The following is a 23,147-nucleotide window of genomic DNA, read 5'->3' as shown; positions in this document are numbered from 1 at the left end:
AACCTGAGAGTGTGGTCCAGGCCGGCCCTTCCTTCAGGGGTGAGCAATACAGGCCCAAGGCAGGAATACAGAATCACTGGCCCCACCTTGACCCAGCTGTCCCGTCACTCACGCCTGCTGCCCATTGGTTATTTTTGCTATGGAATGTGCCAGCCCCTCGGATTCTCCTGGGGAACAGGGGCTCAAGTTACCCTCTGCCCCCACTCAGCTCGCCACCTGTGAGGGTGTGTATTTGGAGGTGTCTGGGGTCTTCTGGCTGCACCCTCTCAACACACATCCCTTAGCATGTGTCTGTATGTGTAACAGTTGCCACTGGTGGTCTCGAAAACAACCCCTGTGTGTACCCAGAATGTAGAAGGCACAACCTTAAACTTTAAAATAAAGGAGCCCCAAACTCAACTTCAGGAGCCAAGCAGACAGTGGACAATGAGGGACGTGCGATTGTTATTGTCTGAACTTGAGCATTCTTATCCCATCACCCCAAACACTGTGCAGGTAGCACAAAAGCCATCAGTCTATCTCTGGATTTTATTTCATTTTACAAATCTGGTGACTGAACCCAGCAAGTCACTTTGAGCTACATTCTCAGCTCTAGTTTTTTAAATTTCAAGACAGGGTCTTGCTAAGTTACTAAATTTCCAACACTGGGATCCAATTCGAAATCCTCCTGCCTCAGGGTCAGCCTTCTAGAATGCTCGAATGTGTGCCCCAGAGTACTGGAATAAATTGTGGGTGTGGGCCTCCATGCTTGACTATCTGTATGTATTCAGTGTCCAGGCTTTAATTAATGCAATAAAGTTAGGATCACACTGGCCAATCAGCATGTGATACTTTATAACAGAGTGGTCAGTAACCAGCCACATAATCCTAGCTCCCGGAATTCGTTAGCTATGTAACATTGGGCCTCAGTCTCCCTGTTTGTTGGGAGGATTGAATGAGTTTATTCATACAATGTGCTTAGCACAATGCCTAGTACTGACCAAGAATGTAATAAATGTTAATAATTACTTAGTACCGGAGTCATAGCTCAGAAACCAGGACTGGAACTACCTGTGCATGCTGAAATGAGCATTCCATGCAGTCTCAGAAGCTGTGTGGCTCTGGCCAAGTTACACGGCTGCTCTGAGCCTCTGACAGATGCTGGTCAGTTAAACCTGGGTGAGCAGGTGGGCCATATTTCTTAAGACTGCAAGCTCATGGGGTTGTTACAAAGGAGGTAATAGCAAAGCACCAGGCCCCTGGTAAATTTGAAAGCAGCCTAAGAAGGGGCTAGAACTTTGCAGTTTGCCGAATGTAGGAGTGGGGACAGGAATGCATTAAAAAATTTGCTGAGTGTGCTCACCTCTGGGAGACCATGGGGGGACTCTCCAACTACTAGGAGTACCTCTGGGTGCCTTTCCTTGTGTGTGTTTGCATGGATGGGGAAGGAGAGCAGGAAGCTCGAAGTAAATCAAGGAAAGTATGGGGGAATAGTATGGGCCTATGTCAGCACAAAGCCTCCAGCCCCAAGGACCCTCGCCCTGAGGATGACCTAGGCTCTCCACCAGCCATGTGTTGCCGTGAGCTTGGTTGTCTGGTGCAACGTGCGTGTACGCATGTTGGAAGGTCAGCAACATGCCCTGAGGGAAGCAGCCACATTGGGCTGCCAATGAGAATGGCCTGAACTAGAAGCCACTGCACCCTTTTCTGTGCCTCAGTTTTCCCACGTGCCCAGGACCTGGGAGGCAGATGCAGGGCGGTAGTGGGGACTGTCAACGTCAGGAGCTGTCCCGTGGGCGTGCTGGGAGGCAGGTGAGGGCCGCCCCAGGGGAGGCCGAGGTGCAGCGCAGGGAAGGGGCTCCAGGTGGGGGTGCAGGCTGGCGGGGGAGGGGCGGGCTCTGGGCGCCGACGCAGCCTTCCCAGTACCGGGCCTCCCGAGGCCGGGCCGCTCCCGCCACTCGCGCCGGCTCCCGCCCGCTCCCCGCTCGCCCCCGGCCCCGCCTCCGACTCCGCCCCGCCCCCGCCCGTCCCCTCCTCGCCCGGCCGCCGGCCCGGCCCCCTCCCCCGCCATGAAGAAGCTGTGGGTGAAGAAGCGTTTCCAGGTGAGGGCTCCGGGGGCGGGCGGCGCTGGGAGGGCGCAGGAAGGGCTGGGCGCCCGGGAGGGAGGGCGGGTCACCGCGGCCGGGCCCGGGTAGGGGGCGCCGAGCGCGCCGGCCCCACCAGACCGCGGAGGGCGGCGGGTCGGGCGCGTTCTGGGGGCGCGGGCCGCGTCCTGAGCGCGCAGGCCCCTCCCCGCGCTGAAGGGCAGGGCCCCCTCCTGTTGTCCCCAGTCCCCGCGACCACCGGAGCGGCTCTGCGGCAGCCTTCGGCACGCAGGGCCCCTTACCTCTTGGCCATCTTGTTCGATCGCTCCTCTGTCCGTCCCCAGCCCCTTGGGCCCGCGGTTCCCAATCCCCAACCCTGGAGCCTTCCATCTTCCGGGGCTCTTAAAAGCAACGAACAGGGATCCGCACTGAGCTCAATAAATTCCCCCAAGCTCTGCTCTGCCCTACGCTCCGCGTACCCGGGCCTCCTGCCCGCCTTCGCAAGACTCTGGCCGTTTAGGGGATCTTACCTTCGCCCCCCCCCCCATCACCCTTCTCTTTCTGCTTGACACCAATCCCAGGTATCTGTCCTTTTTCCCAGCAGGAATGGGTGTCCTGTGCCCCTCTCTCCCAGTCATTCAAACGCACCCCCTCCATCTTCTCAGTCATCCTGACTACCTTGTCTCCTCTGTGTATGGGGATGCTGTTCTGACCTAGGCTGTGAGCTCTATCCAGCAGGGAGTCGCAGCAATGGACCCACAGCCTTCTGCCCTCTCGCCTTCTTCCTTGTGTCTCCCCAGAGCCAACTGGGCATTCCCTCTAGTGCCAGCCAGTGCCTCTGGGTGTCTGTGCCCCCTCCATTCCCTACCCCTCACACACACACTGGCCCCCAGTATGAGTTTCTGCTTGATATAGCATGTTGGGATAGGAGCTACAGGGACCCAGGAGCAAGCCTCTCCCCCCAACAACTCATTCTGGCTTTTCTCTTTCAGAAAACCGGCCATTCCCGCCGGGCCTTTGGCCGACTTACCCATGGTGCGTGGACTGTGGGCTGCTGTAGCCCATGCCCACTCTGTCTCTCGGTCCCTGTCCCTTCATGAGGTGTCAAGATCCTGAAGATAGCACATGAGATCTGGAACCCCCTACTCACCTAGACACCCACCCAACAAGGGCTCCTGTGCCCTACAGCCCAGAGAGGGCTTAGCAGTGGGGAGGGGCTCACTAGCACACCCCATGGGGGCCTGGGCTCCTGTTCTCCATCTTTGAGGCCAAGTAAGAAGGAGCTCATTGCCATGCTCTGGCCCCTGGCAAATGGCTTCTGCTTGTCATGGCACCCATAGGGAAACTGAGGCACAGAAACTGATAGACTCTGAGGAAGGTAAAAACATGCCAAGGAACCTTGGTTCCTAATGTAACCGCTGGGCATTTTGAGGACTACTCAGCAATGGAGGAGGGTTCTTAAGAAAAGTGTCTGTCAACAAATGCAGACAGATGGGCCTTCAGCTGTAAGGAGGCTGAGCCTGACTACTAGTGTTAGGAAGGCCCAGGCAGGGGTATGTGTGTGGCCCATGGGAGCAAGGCAGGTGCCTAGGGGATAGAACCTCTGGGACAGTCAGGATAACCAGCTCAAGCATGTGGGCTCCCCAGTGCTGGGCACACCTCCGCCCATCCCCATAGGGCACCTCTGGGCACCAGGGACCTTCATGCCCCCTCTGTCCTGCCTGCCCTCCATGCCCCACCCCACAAACATTCTGATAACTGTCTGTCCACGTCTCTCTCCTGCTGCTCCTATGGAAGCGAAGTTTTCCGCTCCTGCAGAAAGCAAAGTTACGGTAGGAAGCTGGCTCCTGCCCTTGTCCCCCACCCATCCCTTCTTCCCTGCTGAACCCAACCTCTCCGCACCCTGCCTCAGCTGTACCCCGATGCCTTTCAGCTGGCTTGGGGTGCAGGACAGGCTGGCCCTGCGGTTGGTCAAGTACCCTGACAATATGACTCTAAGGTGACTTCCCTGGGGCACTGGAATCCAGACTTTAGAGCTGTAGAGCCTAGGATCTTGTTAATTTGGGTGCTGCAGTGGGACTTTCATGCAGGGAGAGGAGGGAATGGGGATGAGGCACTGGTAAGCCAGTAGGTGAGTGGTCACAGAGGAAAGCAGTTCTGAGGACTCCGTGGAGGCAAAGGCGAGTAACCAGGGTCCCAGAGATTGAGCCAAGGAATTGGCAGGAGGGGCTACCCTGAGCAGCCCTCAGGGGATGTCAGGAGCAAAAGAGGGGAGAAGATGGGGTCCTGGCATCCTGCTGTGGTAAGATAGAGCCTGCCTTGGGGGAGGCAGGAGGCAACAGGGAAGAGTTGGAGGCAGAGGGAGGAGGGCTCTGCCCACACAGACCCCTTCTTCTCCAGACTCGGAGCCGGCTGAGGATGACATCAGCGATGTGCAGGAGACCCAGCGCCTGGAGCTTCGGGATGACGGGGCCTTCAGCACCCCCACAGGTGAGCTTGCTGCATGCACCAGTAGCAGGCAGGGGGGTTTCCTCTGCCAGGTGTCTCTACTCACCGTGCCCCTTTCTTTAGGGGGCTCTGACACCCTGGTGGGCACCTCCCTGGACACACCCCCGACCTCCGTGACAGGGACTTCGGAGGAGCAAGTGAGCTGGTGGGGCAGCGGGCAGACGGTCCTGGAGCAGGAAGCGGGCAGTGGGAGTGGCACCCGCCGTCTCCCAGGCAGCCCAAGGCAAGCACAGGCAACCGGGGCCGGGCCACGGCACCTGGGGGTGGAGCCGCTGGTGCGGGCATCGAGAGCTAATCTGGTGGGCGCAAGCTGGGGGTCAGAGGATAGCCTTTCGGTGGCCAGTGACCTGTACGGCAGCGCATTCAGTCTGTACAGAGGACGGGCGCTCTCAATCCACGTGTAAGTAATGGCCTCACCTGGGCCTGCCCTGTCCCATTTCACTGTGCTGTCCTGCACTGCCCGTCACTGCCCCATCAGTCACCGCCCATCTACCCTGCCCCATCCATCTCTGTGCACTTCGCACCCCCACTGCTACACTCTTCCCACGCCGCTCCCTCCTTCTGTGCCATCACCACCCACGTCCTGCTCCCACCTGTCCTGGCTCACCATACCATCTCCACAGGCTTGGGGACCCCCATCCCTTCCTCATCTCCAAGAGCTCCAGTATGTCAGGGGCTCTCTCCTGCCTCACCCATTCAGGCTCCAGTTGTCCCCAGAATCCCCCCCCCCCCGGGCCCCCTCCGTGCCTGCTGTCTCAGCAGCTGCTGCCTTTTCATCTCTCTGCACATTCCTGTTCCCATGTGGGCCTTTTTCTGGGAGGAACAGAACCTTTCCACACAGCAGCTCCCAGGAGAGCAGGAAAGAACAGGGGAGCCAGCCAGCAACCAGGAGAGAGAAGAGAGCGAGGTGGTCAGGGGCAGAGGGGCCTGTGGGAGAGAGGGGTGGGGGCTGAGGGGAGTTGGGTCTCGGGGAGGGAAGGACTGGAGATGGGCTGGGTGGAGGTGGAGGGCTTGCCATGACAGCGGCAAGAGACAAGTGACGTCTCCTGGGAAATACCCGAGGGTGGGATCCAAGATTGTCCTGATAGGGGGTGGTGAGGACTGGAGGTGTTGGAGTGAGGCACTGGAGCCATTTTTGCATATTTGGGGGTTGGCAGATACAGGAGGAAGTGCTAGAGCAGAAGAGGGGAGTGGCTGATGGGAGAGGTAATGGGGGCATTTGGGGAGCTACGGGGGGCCTGATGTGTGATGGGTATGGGTGTGGGGGAGGTAACATCACCAAAGAAAAAGAAAGGGCCTGGTGGGGAGGCTATTTTGAGGGTTGTTGGAGTGGTCAGTGGTGGGCAGGGGAGATGTCTGGGTTGAGTGGGACTCCCTTGGCTTATTTCATTGGCATTAGCAGGTTTCCTGTGCCCTAGACTCCCCTCTCCTTCCCTGCTTTTCTTCCCCAGGCCCTAGCTGGAGCCTGGAGTTGCTATGGCAACTTAGGAGGAACCTATTTCCTTAGTGATGTCTGTGGTAGTCTGGCCTGGAGCTCTTGAAGCTACCGGCAAGAGGCCTCCTCTGATGTCCCCAATTTCTCTCTAGACCTCACCCAGTTCACAGAGGCCATTCCTCTGGGAGTCTGTTGTTACCCCCCCCCCCCAAACTCTGCCTCCCTGCAGGGGACTGGTCCAGGCTTTTCTCCCTTGCCAGGACCCTAAGAATTGCCTCTTCCCTTCTGCCAGCCAGAGGTGGGTCTGCAGTGTGGGTAGCTGACCTGGGTAGGATAAAACATCCTTATGCTCAGGCACCCTTAGAATGTCTACAACTGCCCTCTTGTACTGTGATGTTTTTCTCCCTTGTGTCCCCAGAAACCCAGACAATTGAAAGGGAACAAGGGCTCAGAAGTCAGATTACCTGGGTTTCAATCCTAATACCAACTACCCATCTCCTAGTTATGGCACTTAGTTAAGTGCCTTCAAAGGGGACACTTAACCTCTTTGAGGCCTCAGTTTCTTCTTGTGGAAATGGGGGTGATATCAGTTCTTATCTCTCGGGACTGCTGGGAGGATTAAATGACTCAATGCATTTGAAGCACTTAGCGTATGCCTGGCACACAGGAAATATTCATTGAGCCATTCTACATTTTTAAGTTCTCTCTAATGTGTGGGACACAATAGCCCTCAGTTTCCTTTTCTTGCCAATCTTTATGTTTGATGTGCCTTCCCCAGGGGCCTCAATGAGGGAAATGTAGGCCTAACTCTCTGGCTTCTAAGCTCTATTAGGTGAGGGTGTACTCAGGGCTGACAGGCTCTTTCCCTCCTCATCTCCCACACCCCCTGTTCAGGCCCACTTGGTAGTTATTTCTGAGCTGAGTTATTTCTGAACATATCCCTTGGAGGGGACTTATGTGCTCTCAGAATTTCCAAGGACTCAAGATACCTTTTTCAGGGGCAGGACAAAGACAGAGGCAGAGTAGAGGGAATGGGAGCTTGGTTATACCATTCCCAGGTACCCTGATTCCCACTTGCTGTGCCTTTTCAGCTCTGGTGGGGGTGACAGGGATGGATTCAGGTCTGCCTAGGAGCTAGGTCTTCTCAGCGATAGGGTACTGCTTCCTGAAGGCTTGCTCCTAGGCCAGGAGGCAGTTGGTGTCTTCAGGAGGCCATTATGAAAGAGATGTGCCCTACTGAGGTTGGGTAGGGTTGTGGGGGCCAGCTGGGGACAGGAATGGGTGGGAGGCTGCCTTTTTGAGAGGGTCCCTCCCCATTCAGCCCTCCTATCTTCCCTCACCACTTCATCTTGAGTCCTAAGCCTCATTCTTTTCTTCCCTTCATGCTCACTTCTGTTCCTGCTGTTTCCCAGCTTCTGGGGCTGGGGGGAGGTGCTGGCCAGAACCCCTGGGGCTGAGTCTGTACCTGGAACCAGCCACTAGCCTGGGTTTCTGGTGCATGAGCCACTGGCCTCTCCCCAGCACCTGCACTGGCTGTGCCCTCCTCCTGGGGGGGGGGCAGGAGAGTTTGGCCCATGTCACCCCCAAGCCTGCCCAGCATGTCCCACTGCCCAATCCCTCTCACAAGCTGAAGGTCTAGGAGGGGAGACCCCTGAATCCTCTACCCCTCTTGGTCTTGCTTCTGCAGCAGCGTCCCTCAAAGTGGATTGCGCAGGGAAGAACCTGACCTTCAGCCTCAGCCGGCCAGTGAAGCCCCTCGTCCTCGCCCAGCCCTTCCACCTCCATCCAAGTCCGCGCTGCTCCCCCCACCCTCCCCTCGGGTGGGTAGGCGGGCTTCTCCAGGACCTGGTGCCCAGCCCCCGCCCACCCCCACATCGCCCCACCGGCGCACCCAGGAGCTTGTGCTACCAGAGGACACCACAGCAGAAGAGAAGCGAGGGAAAAAGTCCAAATTACTGGGGCCCTCGCTTGTGGGCACGGCGGAGTCCCGGCCCCAGACTCCACTGAGCGAGACTTCTGGCCGCCAGTCTGCTCTCGGCCGCTCCCCAAGGCTGGTGCGCGCCGGCTCTCGCATCCTGGACAAGCTGCAGTTTTTCGAGGAGCGACGGCGCAGCCTGGAGCGCAGCGATTCACCGCCGGCACCCTTGAGGCCCTGGGTGCCCCTGCGCAAGGCCCGCTCCCTGGAGCAGCCCAAGTCCGAGAGCGACGCGTGGGGCACGCCCGGGGCATCGCAGGAGGAGCTGCGGACCCAGCGGGGCAGTGTGGCCGAGCGCCGCCTCCTGTTCCAGCAAAAGGCAGCCTCCTTGGACGAGCGTACACGACAGCGCAGCCCGGCCTCAGACCTTGAGCTGCGCTTCGCCCAGGAGCTGGGTCGCATCCGCCGCTCCGCATCTCGGGAGGAGCTGGTGCGCTCACACGAGTCTTTGCGCGCCACGCTGCAGCGCGCCCCATCCCCGCGTGAGCCGGGCGAACCCCCACTCTTCTCCCGGCCCTCCACCCCCAAGACTTCACGGGCTGTGAGCCCTGCCGCCCCCCAGTTACCCCCTTCAAGCATCCCGAGCAGGTCGGGGGACGAGCCTGGGAAGCCCCGGAGCCGTGGGCCAGTGAGCAGGACGGAGCCGGGGGAAGGCCCACAGCAGGAGGTTAGGCGGCGGGACCAGGTGCCACTGACCCGGGGCAGGGCCATCCAGGAGTGCAGGAGCCCGGTGCCGCCCCCTACCGCTGATCCTCCCGAGGCCAGGACAAAAGGCCCTTCAGGTCGGAAGCGGGAGCCCCCCGCGCAGGCTGTGCGCTTCCTTCCCTGGGCCACACCGGGCCTGGAGGGAGCTGCCGTGCCCCAAATCTTGGAGAAGAACAGGGCGGGGCCTGAAGCCGAGAAGAGGCAGCGCAGAGGGCTGGAGGAGGATGGACCCTGGGGGCCCTGGGACCGCAGAGGGGCCCGCAGACAGGGCAAAGGTCGCCGGGTCCGGCCCACTTCACCTGAGCTTGGTAAGGCAGCTGAGGGGGCTGAGAATGTGGCCTGAACCTGGAGATAGGAACTTTGGGGACTTTCAGACTGCTTGTAGGAACAACAGTCTGCCTTGGGGGTGCTAGGCTGCCTGTGAGGATGCATGTGCTTGGCGCTGACACAAGGCTCAGGCTGGAGTGGAGGATCGCAAAGGTCCTTGTGCCAAAACCTGCCACTGATGAGCTGGAGTGTGAATGTGTTTGAACGGAGGCCTAGTGGAACTAGGGTGTGAGCAAGACCGGTGCCCAGATGCCTGCTACGGGTCCCCTAAGATCCAGTGATCCTGCTGTCACAGATCATCAATGGGAGGAGTTACTGGTGGAAACCTCAGTATCCTACTCCCATCCCTCTTTGGGGAAGAGACCACGCTGCCCTTCCCTTCCTGGCACCATCCCCTGGCCCATCTGTGGCCACTGAGGCCTGGCCCAGCCTCCCCTTCTTGCCTTCCTTTTCCATGTCCTCTCATCCTGCATCTCTAAGATGACTGTGGACCTTGCACATAGCTCCTTATGTGTGTCCCCTGCCTTCTCAGAGGTGATATGCAACATCATGGATCAGAGAATGCTGCTGCCCAATCCCACACGTCCTGAGCAGCAACTTGGGCCCAGTCCTGGAGAGGCAGAGGAAGCCATTCTTAACTAGCTTCCACTCCCCGCTAATGCCTCTGCCCACTGTGCCTGCGAGACCCTGCCAGTGTCTCATTGCACTTACTACCTGGTAGTTTTCTACATCAAAATTATTTTGCATTAAAGTACTACCATCCTAAAGCTTTTAGGGATGATTAGGCTCCCATCCATCATCCTACTAATCACCATTACTGTATATCTACCATGTCTCAGATGTTTGTGTCACTAAGCCCAGAGGGATGCTGTCTCATTTCACCCTGTGTGCCAGTTCTGGAAAGTATTGGGTGTTCTCCCTCCATCTTCCAGATAACACAGCCAAGGCTCGGAAAGCTTATCTCATTTGCCCCAGGTGATGTGTAGCTAGAAATCAGCAGAACTGGGATCCTCACTGTTGTCTTGGCTGTCTGCATTATCCTTTATCTAGCTTAGCGATGGTTAGGGTTGGAAAATACCCAAAGAGAATCAGGACAGTGGGGTGTTATTATCTCCTTGTATGAGCTCCCTATAAGCAGAGATCACATCTCATTTCCTGTCACCTCTTGGATACCCATCAATGCTCTGTTTGCAGTAAGTGCAGTGTTACTGTCTGTGCAGGGACACAATCAAGGCTGGTCTTTGCAGCCCTCTCCTGTGGTTCCTCCTTTGGAATCTGCTGGCCTCACCAATTTGGCAGTTCCACACTTGTTGCCTTTTACAACTAGTGTTACCACTTAGGTCTTGGTTACTTTTTGCTTGTGGTTTATTTGAAACTTACATAGACTTGTGACCCTCCAAGTGCTTTGCATAGAGCCTGTGGCAGTGCCACAAATGATGACTAATTTGTGCAAAGACACCCACGGCATGCCCCTCCTTCCTCCAGAAACCATCAGTAATTGTGGATGAAGTGGGGTCTTTGCTGCCCTGTCTAGGTTGAGAATCTTCCTTCTGGCTTTCTCTTTCTTGTCTCAGGGCGTGCAGGAGAGACTGTTTGCTCCCTAAGAGGCCATCTCTGGGGCTTGGCTTTCCAGGATGTGGGGTTGTCAGCATCACCCCAGTCATCCCCACGGGGATGGAGTCCCCTAACTGTCACCCCTGTGTCTGGCAGAGTCCTCAGATGACTCCTATGTGTCCGCTGGAGAAGAACCCCTGGAAGCCCCAGTGTTTGAGATTCCCCTGCAGAACATGGTGGCAGCACCAGGGGCTGATGTGCTGCTTAAGTGCATCATCACTGCCAACCCCCAACCTGAAGGTGAGCAGCAGGGCATGAGCTGGGAGGGGCTGAGGTAGAGGCATGTGGGGCAGGGAGGGGAGTCCTTCAAGGGAGGGTGAGCTGGGTGGGAGGGGAGTCTTCCACTCCCTGGGGCCTGCCTTGACTTCCTATGTATAGGTGGATTGCCTGGGACTCTGCCCCCACCTCCCCAAAGGGGAGACAAATTTCTCAGCATTTCCTGGAGTGGGAGGAAGGGTGATTTAGGCTCCTTGGGAGGCCTGGGTGAGAGGTCCCCAACAAGCCCCTGTGGACCACAGTGACTAGTTCCTGCCCTTCCCCACAGTGTCCTGGCACAAGGATGGGTCAGTGCTTCGCAGCGAGGGCCGAATTCTCCTCCGTGCTGAGGGTGAGCGGCACACCCTGCTGCTCAGGGAGGCCCAGGCAGCGGATGCTGGAAGTTATATGGCCACCGCCACCAATGAGCTGGGCCAGGCCAGCTGTGCTGCCTCACTGGCTGTGAGACCTGGTAGGGAGCCCGTCGAGCCCAGGGCTGGGTGGGGGTGAGCTGTGACCCTTCCCTGGTTCTGAGGCCACAGTCCAGGGACCCTTCCCACTTCCAACTGAGAGCTTGGTTTCTCAGGCAGCATACACAATCCTTTTTCATGTGTCACTCCCCACTGGAGAAAGAATTTTTAGTGGTCCTATCCTCAGGGCAGGCCACATTCCCAAGGTACACACCGGGCTGGCCAATTCACAGTCAGTGAAATTTGTCTTTTAGACAGCCTCCAAATGCCATCTTCCCACAGCAATTCCCCAAACTGGGTCTGTGGGGAAGGCAAATTATCTTTGAGTCTCTGAGAAAAAGAAGCTGTCAGCTCAAAGGGCTGGAGAGCCACCAGGAGCCTTTTGAAGGCATTTTCTTCCTAGGACAGGCCAGCCCCAGTAAAAAAGAGTTTCTTTCAGTGCCACTTCATTCCTCCTCTGGAACCCCAATCTCTGAGGAGGTACAGCTGAGAACACCTTCTGGAGATGGTGGTGCTGAGTCTGCCTTGTTTTCTATTTTTATGAAACCTCACTTGGTGTCGGACGGCTTCCTTTGGGTGGCAGCCCAGTTTCTGACTCAGGCAGGGCTGGACTGCTGTCACTGTGCATGGCTCATTCTTCTCATTCAGGTGGCCCTCCTGGCCCTGGTCAATATGGGAGGGGCAGAGAAAGATGGGTAGAGGGTGTCATAGAAGGAAAAGTCATGAGCACAGGGACCACGGTTCAATCCCCCAGCACCACATGCCAGCCAGCCCCGCCCCCTGGTGGGCTGAGCTGGACACACACACACACACACACACACACACACACACGCACGCACGCACATACACATTAATTAATTAATTAAAAAAAAAAAAAAGGAAAAGTCATGAACTCAAATCTCAAGGAGATTACCAAGGTGTCCAGGCCTACCTTGAGGACAACACAGGACAGAGGCGTCCAATGTGAGATCAGTGGAGCATCAGTCAGTGTCCTGGGAGACCTCAGGGACACTGTGACTTAGACTGTAGGGAGAGGGGCAAAACGTGCCAGGAAGGGGAATGGCACACTCTGTTCTGTGCTGGTCTTACTGCAAGAGACAGGATGACAGAGGCTGTGTACGTGGACCCAGGGCCTTAGCACCATCACAATGCAGAAATGGGTTGGTGGGGTCTGACCTCAGCCCCTGGGCTGCATTAGCTCCTTCGGTTGCACCACAGAGCTTTGAGAAGCCACAGATCTTCCTTTTCCTTTGCTGCCTCATCCTTCCCAGGAGCCACGTCAGAGCCTTTTCCCTTCTCACCCCTCCAGCATCACTGAATCATGCCAGCCCCCATGCTTCTGCCCTTCCGTCACCCATCTCTGGGATCTGGCCTCTGACTCAGCTCCCAGCTCCCCTCAGGGGTCAAGGCCTGGCCCCAGGACACCAGTCAGTTCCTGGCTTGGGCTGGGATCTGGTGAGCTGGGGGTGAAGGGTGTCCCGATACTGGCTCAGGGCCATTTGGGAGCCTTTTAAGGTAGGGAAGGCAGATTGGGGCACGGCAGCTGTCAGCACTTGACTGGGAGTTCTGTTTGCCACATTGAACCTCTCTGAGCTTCAGTTTCCTCATTTGTAAACCAGAGATAATTACACCATCCTCACAGATGAAAGTGAATGTGCCAATGAGCTTTATGAACTGTAAAGCTGTAGACAAATGTTAGTTGTTAGTGTTCAGGGGTGATGCTGTACACATGGGCTCAGCTTTCCAGGAGGACCTGGGGGAAGTGGCTTCCCTTTCCTTGTTCCTTTCTTCAGACTGTGCTGTGAGGATTTCACCTCTGCTTTTTCAGAGTCACTGTTTTCTAGCTCTGCGTCCCTATGTCTCCCAGCATCGTTGTGCCGCTTTTGCCCTGGAGAGCCAGAAAGCCTTCATCATATTATTTGATTGAGTCAGGCATTGCAGCCGTCCCTATAAGTCATGCTGGCTCCAGGGCCCCAGGACCCAAGAGGCTGGCACACGGGTCCACACTCAGTGCTGGTTGTGGAGCAATCTGATTTTCTTACCCTACAAGGCACTGTTTGGTCCAGAGTGGTTGGATGGTGGCCAGTGGACCCAGAGAGCTGCTAGAAGGGGCGGAACCAGGGTAGCACAGACTTTGGCAAAGGAGGGGGTTCCAGGCTGAGAGTCTGTAGGGAGTAAAGAGTAGAGATGGGGAGAATGCCCAGGAGTGTGGCTGTAGGAGCCAGGGGTACAGGTGAAGGGAGGGAATGCCAGTGTCCTGTGGCAAGAGGCCTGCACAGAGCTATCCCTCTCTCTCTCACTGTCTCTCCATCCCCATGCCTAGTGCCATGGAAACCAGGGCTGACTGCCCAGCGTGTTCCTGGGATGCCCACCCCAACAGGGCTGCTTTTGAGAGCTCACAGATCTGTTACTGGTTGGGTACCATGGTAACAGAATATGGATAACTATAGAATGCAGCCCCTAGTTTGGGGGGGGGGCATATGTTCCTTGACCCCAGCAGCTACCCCTAGCCCTAGATCCTTCCTCCCCCCAGTAACTCTTTCAAAGGGGCAGAGGCATAGATTGGAACCTCTAGCTTTTGCCTGTGAAAAGTGTGCTTAACCCAAGTGGAGCCTTTTTTCTTGGCTAGTGCAATGTGATGCCTATGCCAAATGCATCACATAGGCATCTATTGAATTCGCACCTGTGGCCAGTGTTCTATCTCTGAACAGTTTCTTCTGTTTTTAGAGTGCCATGTAATTTTCCCAAACCCTTTCACATCATTTTTTTTTTCACATCACTTTTTTTACTTACATCACATTGCAGGTGACAGGTGGTGACATTCCCATTTTACAGCTGGGAAGGCTAACATGTGAAGTGTACTATAACAGAGCTAGTACCAGGCCAGTACCCTTTATTGAGCATCTGTGTCTGCCGGGGAATGTTACAAGCAATAAATGATTTAGGGTGATGGAAATAAGTCACCAGAGAAACAATGACATTTAGTATGAGTACTGGGTAAAAATAATACAGCTACTTAGCATTAATAGCATACTTTCTATGTACCAGACCCAGTATTGATTGGGTAATCACACAGTCCAGCCCTGTGAGATAGATTCTATCGTTGTGTCTCATTCCAGAAGAGGAAACTGGGGCTGGGACTGGGAAACTGTAGCAGATTGCTGTAGGGCAGTGCTGGTAGGTAGGCCTTGCCATGAGAAGGGAAGTGTTCTGTGTCTGTGTTGTCCAGTGTTAGCTGCCACAAGCCACGTGTAGCTTTTGAGCACTTTAAATATGGCCAGCATGACTAAGGAGCCAAGTGTTTCGTTTAATTTCATTTTAATTGCTGTGCATTTTAATAGCGTCTGCAGCAAGTGCCCTGCCCTGTTGGATACCGAACTCTAGAAACACGGCACCACTTGGAGGCTGGAGTCATCCCCTGAAGTGCCACCTCCAGCTCTCCCAGAGAGCCACTTCTAAGCACTGCACTGTGCTGTCCCCTTTTGGCTACTCTGAGGGGGGTCGGGTTTAAGATGCATTTGTTTTTATATTTATTTATTTTTACTTATTACATTTATTTATTGTGTGTGTGTGTGGCCAGCTCAGCCCACCAGGGGGCGGGGCTGGCTGGCATGTGGTGCTGGGGATCGAACCGTGGTCCTTGTGCTTCGCCAAGCTTGATTCAAGTAGGTGCTTTAGACCACTGAGCCATCTCTCCAGCCCTTAAGATGCATTTGTGCTCCTGAGCTCATGGGGAGGAGTTTTCCAGGCTCTTTGTGGGTGGGGCAGAATGAAGGGCACACTGCTTCCTCTGCTGGTGGCCATGGTTCATTCCCCCCCTCCCCTTCTTGGCATGAGCACAGTCTGCTCACTTCCACAGAGAGCTCTATGGAGGGCCTCCAGATGTTTTCAGGGGGAAAGTAATGTGAGGACCCTCTCCTGCTGCCTTGGCTCTCCTCTCAAGCTCAGATCTCATGTGCTTGAGCCCAGCATTCTGGTATTCTCCACCCAAGACCCTCACCTTTAGCTGGCTGTGGTTTTCTTTCTTGACTCATGGGCTAAAATACTTAGTAAGAATTGTGTGGCTCTGACTTGGAGTGAGCTAGCCACAGACATTTGGGCAAAGGTTTGTTTTGTTTTGTTTGCGGTACTGGGGATTGAACCCAGGACCCTGCGCTTGCCAGGCAAGCATTTATTCTACTGAGCTATCTCCCTGGCCCCTTGGGCTAAGGGATATGATTCTTCAAGGCTTGTTCTATTCCCACTCGTAGGATCAATCCTATCACAAAAGAGAAGAGGTTGTTTATTTGGCGTCATGACTGCAAAAGTAAAGAAAGAAAGTCATACCACCTACCCCTGTCCCCCTCTTCTTCTGCTCTGGGTTCCAGGCCACCTGCTGCATAGTTGCAGGTTCTCCTTGGTGGTGGCAGTAGCTGCCAGTGGAGGAAACACTGGAATGCCACATTGCCTCTGTTGTCCATCCTCATGGGGGTCTAGGGAACTCCAGAGAAAGCAGAGTGGCATGATCCACACCACCATATTCAGCCCTCCTTACCCACTCTGTCTGACCCCAGCAGGTGTTCCCCAGGCTCCCCAGGGATCTTATCTGGAGTGGAACTTCTCACTCAGCCTATCTGTCACACAAATGGGGACCAAATATACTGTGGGTGTCGACACTTCTACCTGGAGCAGCCTGGTGTAGTCGCGTGTGAGAAGTCTCAACACTTGCCTGGCTAGACCAGGCAGACCATGGAAAATTCTCTCTGATGCACCATACAGTTGAACCCTGAGCCATTCTCAGCACAGTCCTTGTTCTCCATGTCCTGGGGAAATATGTCAGCATCCTGCAGAAATCCTCACCTCCTTGTGGCCTGTGCCCTCTTTTCTCCTCACTCTTCCCTGGTGGGATCATTGTAGTAGCCATTTCTCCCTTTTCTCCTCCTCAACCGGAATCCCAGGAAGCCACTCTTGGCCTTCATGGTAGAAGCCATACATCTTTAGCTGTTCTCTGTCTCCTGGATCCATGGGGCTAGCAGAATCCTGAGGATGCCCCGAAAGTGGCCAGAGCAGCGAGAGGCATCAGCTGTCACATTGTGATGCTTGCTTCTTTCTTCTTCACTGGGATCTGTCACCATCCACTGGGATCTGTTCAGCCATAGGCCTCCCTGCACATGTGCTTTTTATTTCTGAACATGTATGGGAAGGGTTTTTTGGTTTTTTTTTTTTTTTTTTTTTTTTTTTTTTTGGTTTGCCTGTTTACAGCCTCCCAAGAGCTGGGATTACAAGTGTGTGCTACCATGCCCAGTCTCAATTGCCATAGGAGTGTGCTCTGGGGGCAGAGCCAGCATGTTAGACCCAGGGATGGAACCCCCTAGCCCCTGCACCTGCTTGCAGTCGCTTTAATCCACTGAGCTATTTGGCTGGCCCTGGGAGGGTTCTTCTGCCTAGACTGCTTTTCTTCCCTCTTCCCCTCCCTCCGCCTCATTCAAACTCTAGTTCTATTGCCACCTCTTCTCTCAGTTACCTGTTTTCCCCGAGCTAAAGCTTGTCTGCAACCTTCTGTACTCTTGTGACCATTTTATCTGCCCATCTTGCATCACCTTGTCACTCATGCCTATTTGCTCCTCAAGTCACCTGTGTATCTGGCTTGTCTTCTCTACCAGTCAAAGGCCTCTGAGGACATGTCTGCCTTTTTCACTCCTTAGCCTCTCCTCCTCACCACAGAGGCCCTCATGGGCCGTGGGCACTGTGTGTACCATCATGAGTGGGTAGGAGGCAGTAGTGGGGTCTGGAAGCTCCAAGCTCTGGGAGCAACCTGAGTAGCACACAGTCTGGGTGGAACACCCAGCTGCAATGGGTAATGAGTCTGTGCCCAAGAGGAGAGTGTGGAATGACAGAAGAGATCATGGAACCTGGTCTTCAAGGTGTGGTACTCTAAAGAGCTGCCTTAACATCTCCTTGGAGTGAGTTAGAAGTCCAAGCTATCAGCCCCAGCCCCTGTAGCCCCAACCTACAGGATTTCCAAATCTGGGGTGGGTCCAGCAGTCTGTGGGCTACAGATAGCCTTCCAGGTGGCTCCAGTACACAGTAAAGTTTGAAAACCACAGCCAGGGAGTTAGAGACCTGGCTCAAGATGAGAGCTGTTGGTGCATTTCAGAAGCACATGGACTCTGGAGTCAGACCTCCTTAGTCCAAAGCTCTGCCCTGAGGTAGAATGGTCAAGCGCATAGGACTCGATGAAACCATCTCTTGGGGTTGTCCTCCTTGAGAATTGGCAATGGTCCCCATGCTTTCATGTGCATAAGAATCACCTGGGTGCTTTTGAAAATTTCAGAAAGTCTAATTCTGCAGGCTAGGTAAGGCTCAGGAGTCTGTATGTCAAAGAAGTTTCCAGCTGGTCCTGCCGTGGGTGGCTCAAGGATCATTCTGATAGTCCTGCTATAAAGGGCTTTGTGTGATGCCTTTTATCTACTAGGTCCTGGCAGGTAGCTCAGCTGTCTATGACAAGAACATGGCAGGGAACATTGGAGACAGTTGGGATGTTGAGACCAGTTGGTTGTGCTTGGTTCCCTAATGCATGTACCTTCTTTAAACAGGTCTGATGAGGGAGCAGTGTTGAATGGGCAGATAGGGTCCTCGTGGGGGATATGGGGGCAAGCAGGAAGGAGTAGTTCTCCTATTGTGTAGGTTTGGGAGTACCTGCTCCCTACTTCCTGAATGATGTGCCTGTTTCTCCTATAGTGTGAGCCAGGTTTGTGGGTGGAACAGGGTAGGAATGTTAGGGACTGGCGTTTTTTGTTTTTTTTTTTTTTTAATGTATTTGGTACAGGGTCTCACTATGCAGCTCAGACTCATAATGTTTTCAGTCTCTCCAGTGCTGGGATTACGGGTGTGAACCACCATGCCTGGACTCTGTCTTTGGCTCAGCACGGTCCTGGGGGATGGGGGAGCATATGGTGCTGGGGATTGAACCCTGGTCCCTGCACTTGCCTAAGCAGGTGTTAAGTTGGCTGAGCTATCTCACTGGCCCCAGGACTGGCTATTAAAATGGTTTTGACAGTGGGACATTGATGAGCGGTGGTGCCAGAGTGGTGAAGCCCTGGGCTCCTCTATCAATCTCCTTTCCACACAGCTCAGGAGTCTTATCTTGAGGAGGCCTGGTTCTGCCATCATGAAGCCTAGGTTTCTTGCCTGACTACACTAACAGTTCTGTATCCAGGGGCTTGAGGACTTGGGCTGCTGGTAACCAGAGGATTCTGGGGTGCTGTTCCCCTAGCTACCACTAGCAGTCTCTGAGGCCCCCTACAAACTTGGCCTGTCCTGGACTCCAGAGCCACCTCAGCACTGTCTAGCTTGGAGGTGACCCTGGAGTAGCTGTCCCCGCTCCATGGGGACAATCTAGAGTTGGTTGGGGACCAAACCTCCAGCACCAAGTGCTCTAACTATTCCCTCCCCACCCGAACCTCAAGACAGCCAGCCCAAATGGAGGGCCCCTCCTCTGCTTGGCCCCAACCACTCCTTCCTGGGCAGTGCTGGGAAACACAGGTCATAGCTTGAGAATGTGGCCTCGGGCGGGGTGAGGGGATAGGAGGAAGGAGAAGGACATGTGACCCCTGCTTAACTACCCCTTCCTTAGCCCAGATGCAAGTGGGTGCCAGTTAAGAGGGGATGTGAGGGGGTGGGGTGCAGCAGTCCCCTCCTTTATCTTTGGCCATGGTGGGGCTGATGGGTAAAAAGCAGATCACCAGCAGGTGCCCCACAGAGCCGGGTTAGCGTAGGCTTATGTCCTTGGCTGGCTGCTGGGACAGACCTGCTATGGCAAGCTTCAGTTGGCAAGGGGTTCCTCTGGGCCCTCTTAGGTTGAGAAGGTTGAGAAGGCATCTCCAGAAGGAGGATGAAGGTCCTGCTAGGTCTGGTTTGCATGGCCAGATACAGCAGGCTGTGGTCTAGCTCCATAGTGTTTGAGACTGTTCGGTACCTTCCCAGGTTGGGATCTTGGTGGTTTGGTCTGGACAAGGCACAGGTTGGGCCATTTGCCACTGGTACCTCCTTTGATGGTCTGCCTGATGGGTCAAGCCAGAGTCTGGGATATTACAGCACAGGGCCAGCCCACCCCTATCTTCCTCTGGGGCCGGAGGACCTGGAGTCAGGGCTCCGTAGAGAGGTTCTGCTCTAGTCAGTGTCAGAGCTGTAAGGAGAAGAAGGGCAGGCCGCTGCTTTGGAAGAGCTAAATTCAGCCTGGCTGGCCCTGCCCCTCCCTCATTCCCCCTCGGCTCCTGTGGCTGCCTGGGTTTTAGCAGGCACCACCTTCCCAGCCAGCCGTCTGCCTGCCTGCCTGCCTGCCTGCCTGCCCGCCTGCCCGCCTGCCCGCCTGCTACCCAGCCTCTCGCTGGCCACCCCTACCTTGCCCTCCCCCTCAGGAGCTCCTTCCCCTCCCCCAGGGCCAGCTCACTGTAGGCCTCCGCTGGGTCAGCGAGTGAGTGGGACTGAGGAGGCTGGGATTGTGCTCCCAGGGGAGCCAAGGCGGGGTGGATAGTGGACAGGCAGCAGGAGGGCCTGGTGCCAAGGCAGAGCCTTCAGGAAGGTGCAGGCTGGGGTCCGTGTGCAGAGTCTTGGGGTGAGTTGGGGTGCAGCCCTTCTGGGGGCTTTGGGTGGGGGAACCAGGAGGAGGGGCCAGGGGGCTGTGGCAGATTCATGTCTGTATTTGGCAGTCGGATAGGAGCCAGCTCTGTAAGGCTGGGCCCCTGGCCAGTTGCAGGGGAGGGCGTCAGGGCCCTGGGGACTCCCCTCCCCCAAGGCAGACTCTGGTGCCCCCCTCTTCTTCCCCAGACTGCCCTCTTCCCCAGCTGAAGTGGGTGACTTCAGCCGTGCTTTTCTACTCCTGAGGGTTTCGGGGGCATGCTATAGGGCTGGGGTCAACAGGTGCCCCTGGGGTGTCTATGGCAGGAAGCTGAGAAGGGAGAGGGGGCAGGGCAGGCTGGACGGTGCTGCCTCATTGGCCCTGGATCAAGGTCAGGATGGGGCTCCTCTGAGGTGTGTGTTCCTGCCTACCAGATGCAGCTCGCCTGAGAAATGGGTGTCTGGGCTCTGCCACTGTGGGGTCAGAGATGAGCGCCACCTGCTTTTGGAGTCAGCAATTGGCAGTTTGGCCCCCCAGTCCATGCCAGGAATGTGGGTGTCCTGATCCAGTAGATTTCCAGGTCTCCCTTAAACCCCTTTACTGGCCAAGCCCCTTGCATCAGGCCCTCCGGGGTGATACTGCCTCCCAGGAGGATCAGCAGGGCGACTGTTGGCAAAGGCTGTGGCAGATGAGGAGTCAGAGGCTGGGAGAGGAAGCACCTGGGCAAGGTCCTACAGTGAGTGAGTGAGCAGGGCCCTGGAGGTAAAGTCAGGCCAGGGCCTGCAGGCCCCACCTCTGCTCACTCTGGGCTCTGGAGGACATCCCAGCTTGCTCTCCATATCTCTCCACCCCCTTCCTCCCCTGGCATCCTCTCTGTCTCTCCTCCAGGTGGGTCCACATCCCCTTTCAGCAGCCCTATCACCTCTGACGAGGAGTACCTGAGCCCTCCAGAGGAGTTCCCGGAACCTGGGGAGACCTGGCCCCGAACCCCCACCATGAAGCTCAGCCCCAGCCACAACCACCATTCTTCCGACACTGGCTCCAAGGCACCCCCCACCTTCAAGGTCAGACCTCTAGGCTGGTACCCAGACCTCCACAGGCCCTCTTTCCTTTGTGTGCCCCCTTATTCTTGGGGCCATGCTTAGGCTCCAGTAAGACCTGGAACTTTGCCCTATTAACTTATCCAGAGCCAGCCTCAGTAGTTTGGTGGGAGAGAACAGGGAGAGACCTATGTTCCAATCCCCCAATCCCAGGAGCCAGTGCTGTACCTTGACTGTCACTCCTGATTCTTTGGGGTCCCCCTCCCTCAGGTCTCACTTATGGACCAGTCAGTGAGAGAAGGCCAAGACGTCATCATGAGCATTCGTGTGCAGGGGGAGCCTAAGCCTGTGGTCTCCTGGTGAGTAGCAGCCGCTTTCACCCGGGCACCCCCAGCCTGGGTCCATGAACTGGCTTTGCTGGAATGGAGGGGAGCCCTAGAGGACTTTGGGGGTCTCTGTCTCAGGTACCACCCCCTGTACACTCCTTGGCTTGGTGCTCAAGTCCAATTTGGGGCCTTTCTGGGGAGGAGGTGGTAGTAAATGTTCTTGTGTCTATATACTCTGGATGAGTGGCCATGGGGTCCCTTTACCCTAGCCCCACGGTTGATGGTAGGTGACTTTTGAGGCCCACTCTGGGCACAGTACTGTGCTGGGCCTGATTATCACAATTTGTTTCTGAGCTCCTAGAAACCCAGAGTTAAATGTGAGTCTCAACTGTGGTACCTTGCTCATCCTGGGGCCCTGGAAGAGCGACTGCTCAGTGTGTTTTGCTGTTGGTTTGTGTTCCATTGTTCATTTTTAATTGATTGTCTGGTTTCCACTGCGATTTTTTCAATGCTATGAGTTCTTTCATATCCCTTTTGGGAAGCAGAAAAGCTGTCTCTCCATTGGAGATAAATAACAATAAGACAGGGGAAATTAAGAACAGTTCAGAGCTAAATAGCAAGGCTTCATTCCAAATCTAGTGGTTCTGCACAGAGATCCAGATGAGCTGCTGTGCTCTGGAAGTTCTGGTGGGGCAGGGAGGTGCCACGTAAGGTGGAGATCTCACCCTTCAGTCCCTGGGTGCCCCAGTTAGGGGGACAGGTTTGGGGAAGATGAGAGACCTGCATGGCTCTGTAGCACCTTGCTGCTGTACCTATGGGTCAGGCTCCAGGGCTCTGGGCTGAGTTCTTATCCTCTACCAGGCTGAGAAACCGCCAGCCTGTGCGTCCAGACCAGCGGCGCTTTGCGGAGGAGGCAGAGGGTGGGTTGTGCCGGTTGCGGATCCTGGCAGCGGAGCGTGGTGATGCGGGCTTCTACACCTGCAAAGCGGTCAATGAGTATGGCGCTCGGCAGTGCGAGGCACGTCTGGAGGTCCGAGGTGAGAGCCTCACACCCTCACGGTCCCCACCTGGCCCCATGCCCACCTACCCACAGCTCTCACACAGCCTCTGTTGCAGGATGCCACACTCTAAGGGCTGAGCCATCCCCTAGTCTGGCCACTCATGTTAGAGTTGAGTAAACTGAGGTCCAGAAAGAGGAAACAACTTGCCCAGAGTTACAGAGCAAATTATTCCACACTCAGCTTACTACGCAGCACTGCCTTCCCCATGTGTTGTCACCCAGCCCCTGACCCCAGCCACAGATTCTGCTATACACAGCCACTATCCTCGCTTCACACCCTCCTAAGGCTTTGTCGCCAAGCTGTGCCCGGCCTGCGCTCATACCACTCCCCATTCTCCTCTTGTGCCCTTGCCCTCCCTACCCTCCTCTGCTGGGCAGCAGCATTTGTGGTGGTGGTGGGGGAAGCTGGGAGTGTTGGACCCGTTCGGAGGGACCTTTGGGGTGAGTGGGGCATGGAGTGCTGTAGGGACCTGGGGGTCCCAGTGTAAGCACGTTCCTGAAGTGTGGAGAGAGCTGAGCCCTAGGACTGGGGACATAACGCAGGGTCCGGACAGGAGCAGGGTCCTGACATCCAGGCCACTGTCTGTCCTCTCAGCTGCCTGCTGAGGCCCTCCCACCTCCCCTTCCCTGTGATGGCTCAGAACCAGGGGCCTCTCTTCAGCACCTCACTTTCCCTCTGCTCCCTGTGTCTCATGAGGCATAGTCCCTCTACCTGGCAGAGGCCAGCTCTAGGGACATCCTGAGACACCCTCAGCACTTACGGTCACGAT

General features: G+C 55.7%; 1 protein-coding gene across 10 annotated transcripts in view; it reads left to right on the top strand.

Moving 5' to 3' along the window:
- Speg (SPEG complex locus) overlaps positions 1-23,147 on the top strand; it is a 55,257-nt gene that overhangs the window by 5,236 nt on the left and 26,874 nt on the right. For 2 of the 10 annotated variants that reach the window (XM_023723047.1, XM_023723055.1), the window contains exons 3-11: positions 3,861-3,895; positions 4,464-4,553; positions 4,635-4,971; positions 7,694-8,994; positions 10,724-10,867; positions 11,172-11,354; positions 20,840-21,015; positions 21,262-21,350; positions 22,179-22,354. In XM_023723047.1, the coding sequence (XP_023578815.1) occupies positions 3,861-3,895; positions 4,464-4,553; positions 4,635-4,971; positions 7,694-8,994; positions 10,724-10,867; positions 11,172-11,354; positions 20,840-21,015; positions 21,262-21,350; positions 22,179-22,354 (2,531 nt within the window). Of the gene's footprint in view, positions 1-2,033; positions 2,082-3,055; positions 3,099-3,860; positions 3,896-4,463; positions 4,554-4,634; positions 4,972-5,385; positions 5,479-7,693; positions 8,995-10,723; positions 10,868-11,171; positions 11,355-19,691; positions 19,949-20,250; positions 20,365-20,839; positions 21,016-21,261; positions 21,351-22,178; positions 22,355-23,147 lie in introns of those variants that run through there. The other 8 variants (XM_023723051.1, XM_023723048.1, XM_023723049.1 and 5 more) reach the window with 8 other exon arrangements.

Source organism: Octodon degus, unplaced genomic scaffold (genome assembly GCF_000260255.1).
Source record: "Octodon degus isolate 3935 unplaced genomic scaffold, OctDeg1.0 scaffold00096, whole genome shotgun sequence".
Classification (NCBI taxonomy): domain Eukaryota; kingdom Metazoa; phylum Chordata; class Mammalia; order Rodentia; family Octodontidae; genus Octodon; species Octodon degus.
The sequence above is the reverse complement of the archived record's forward strand: the minus strand, read 5'-3'. Positions and strand labels throughout refer to the sequence as shown.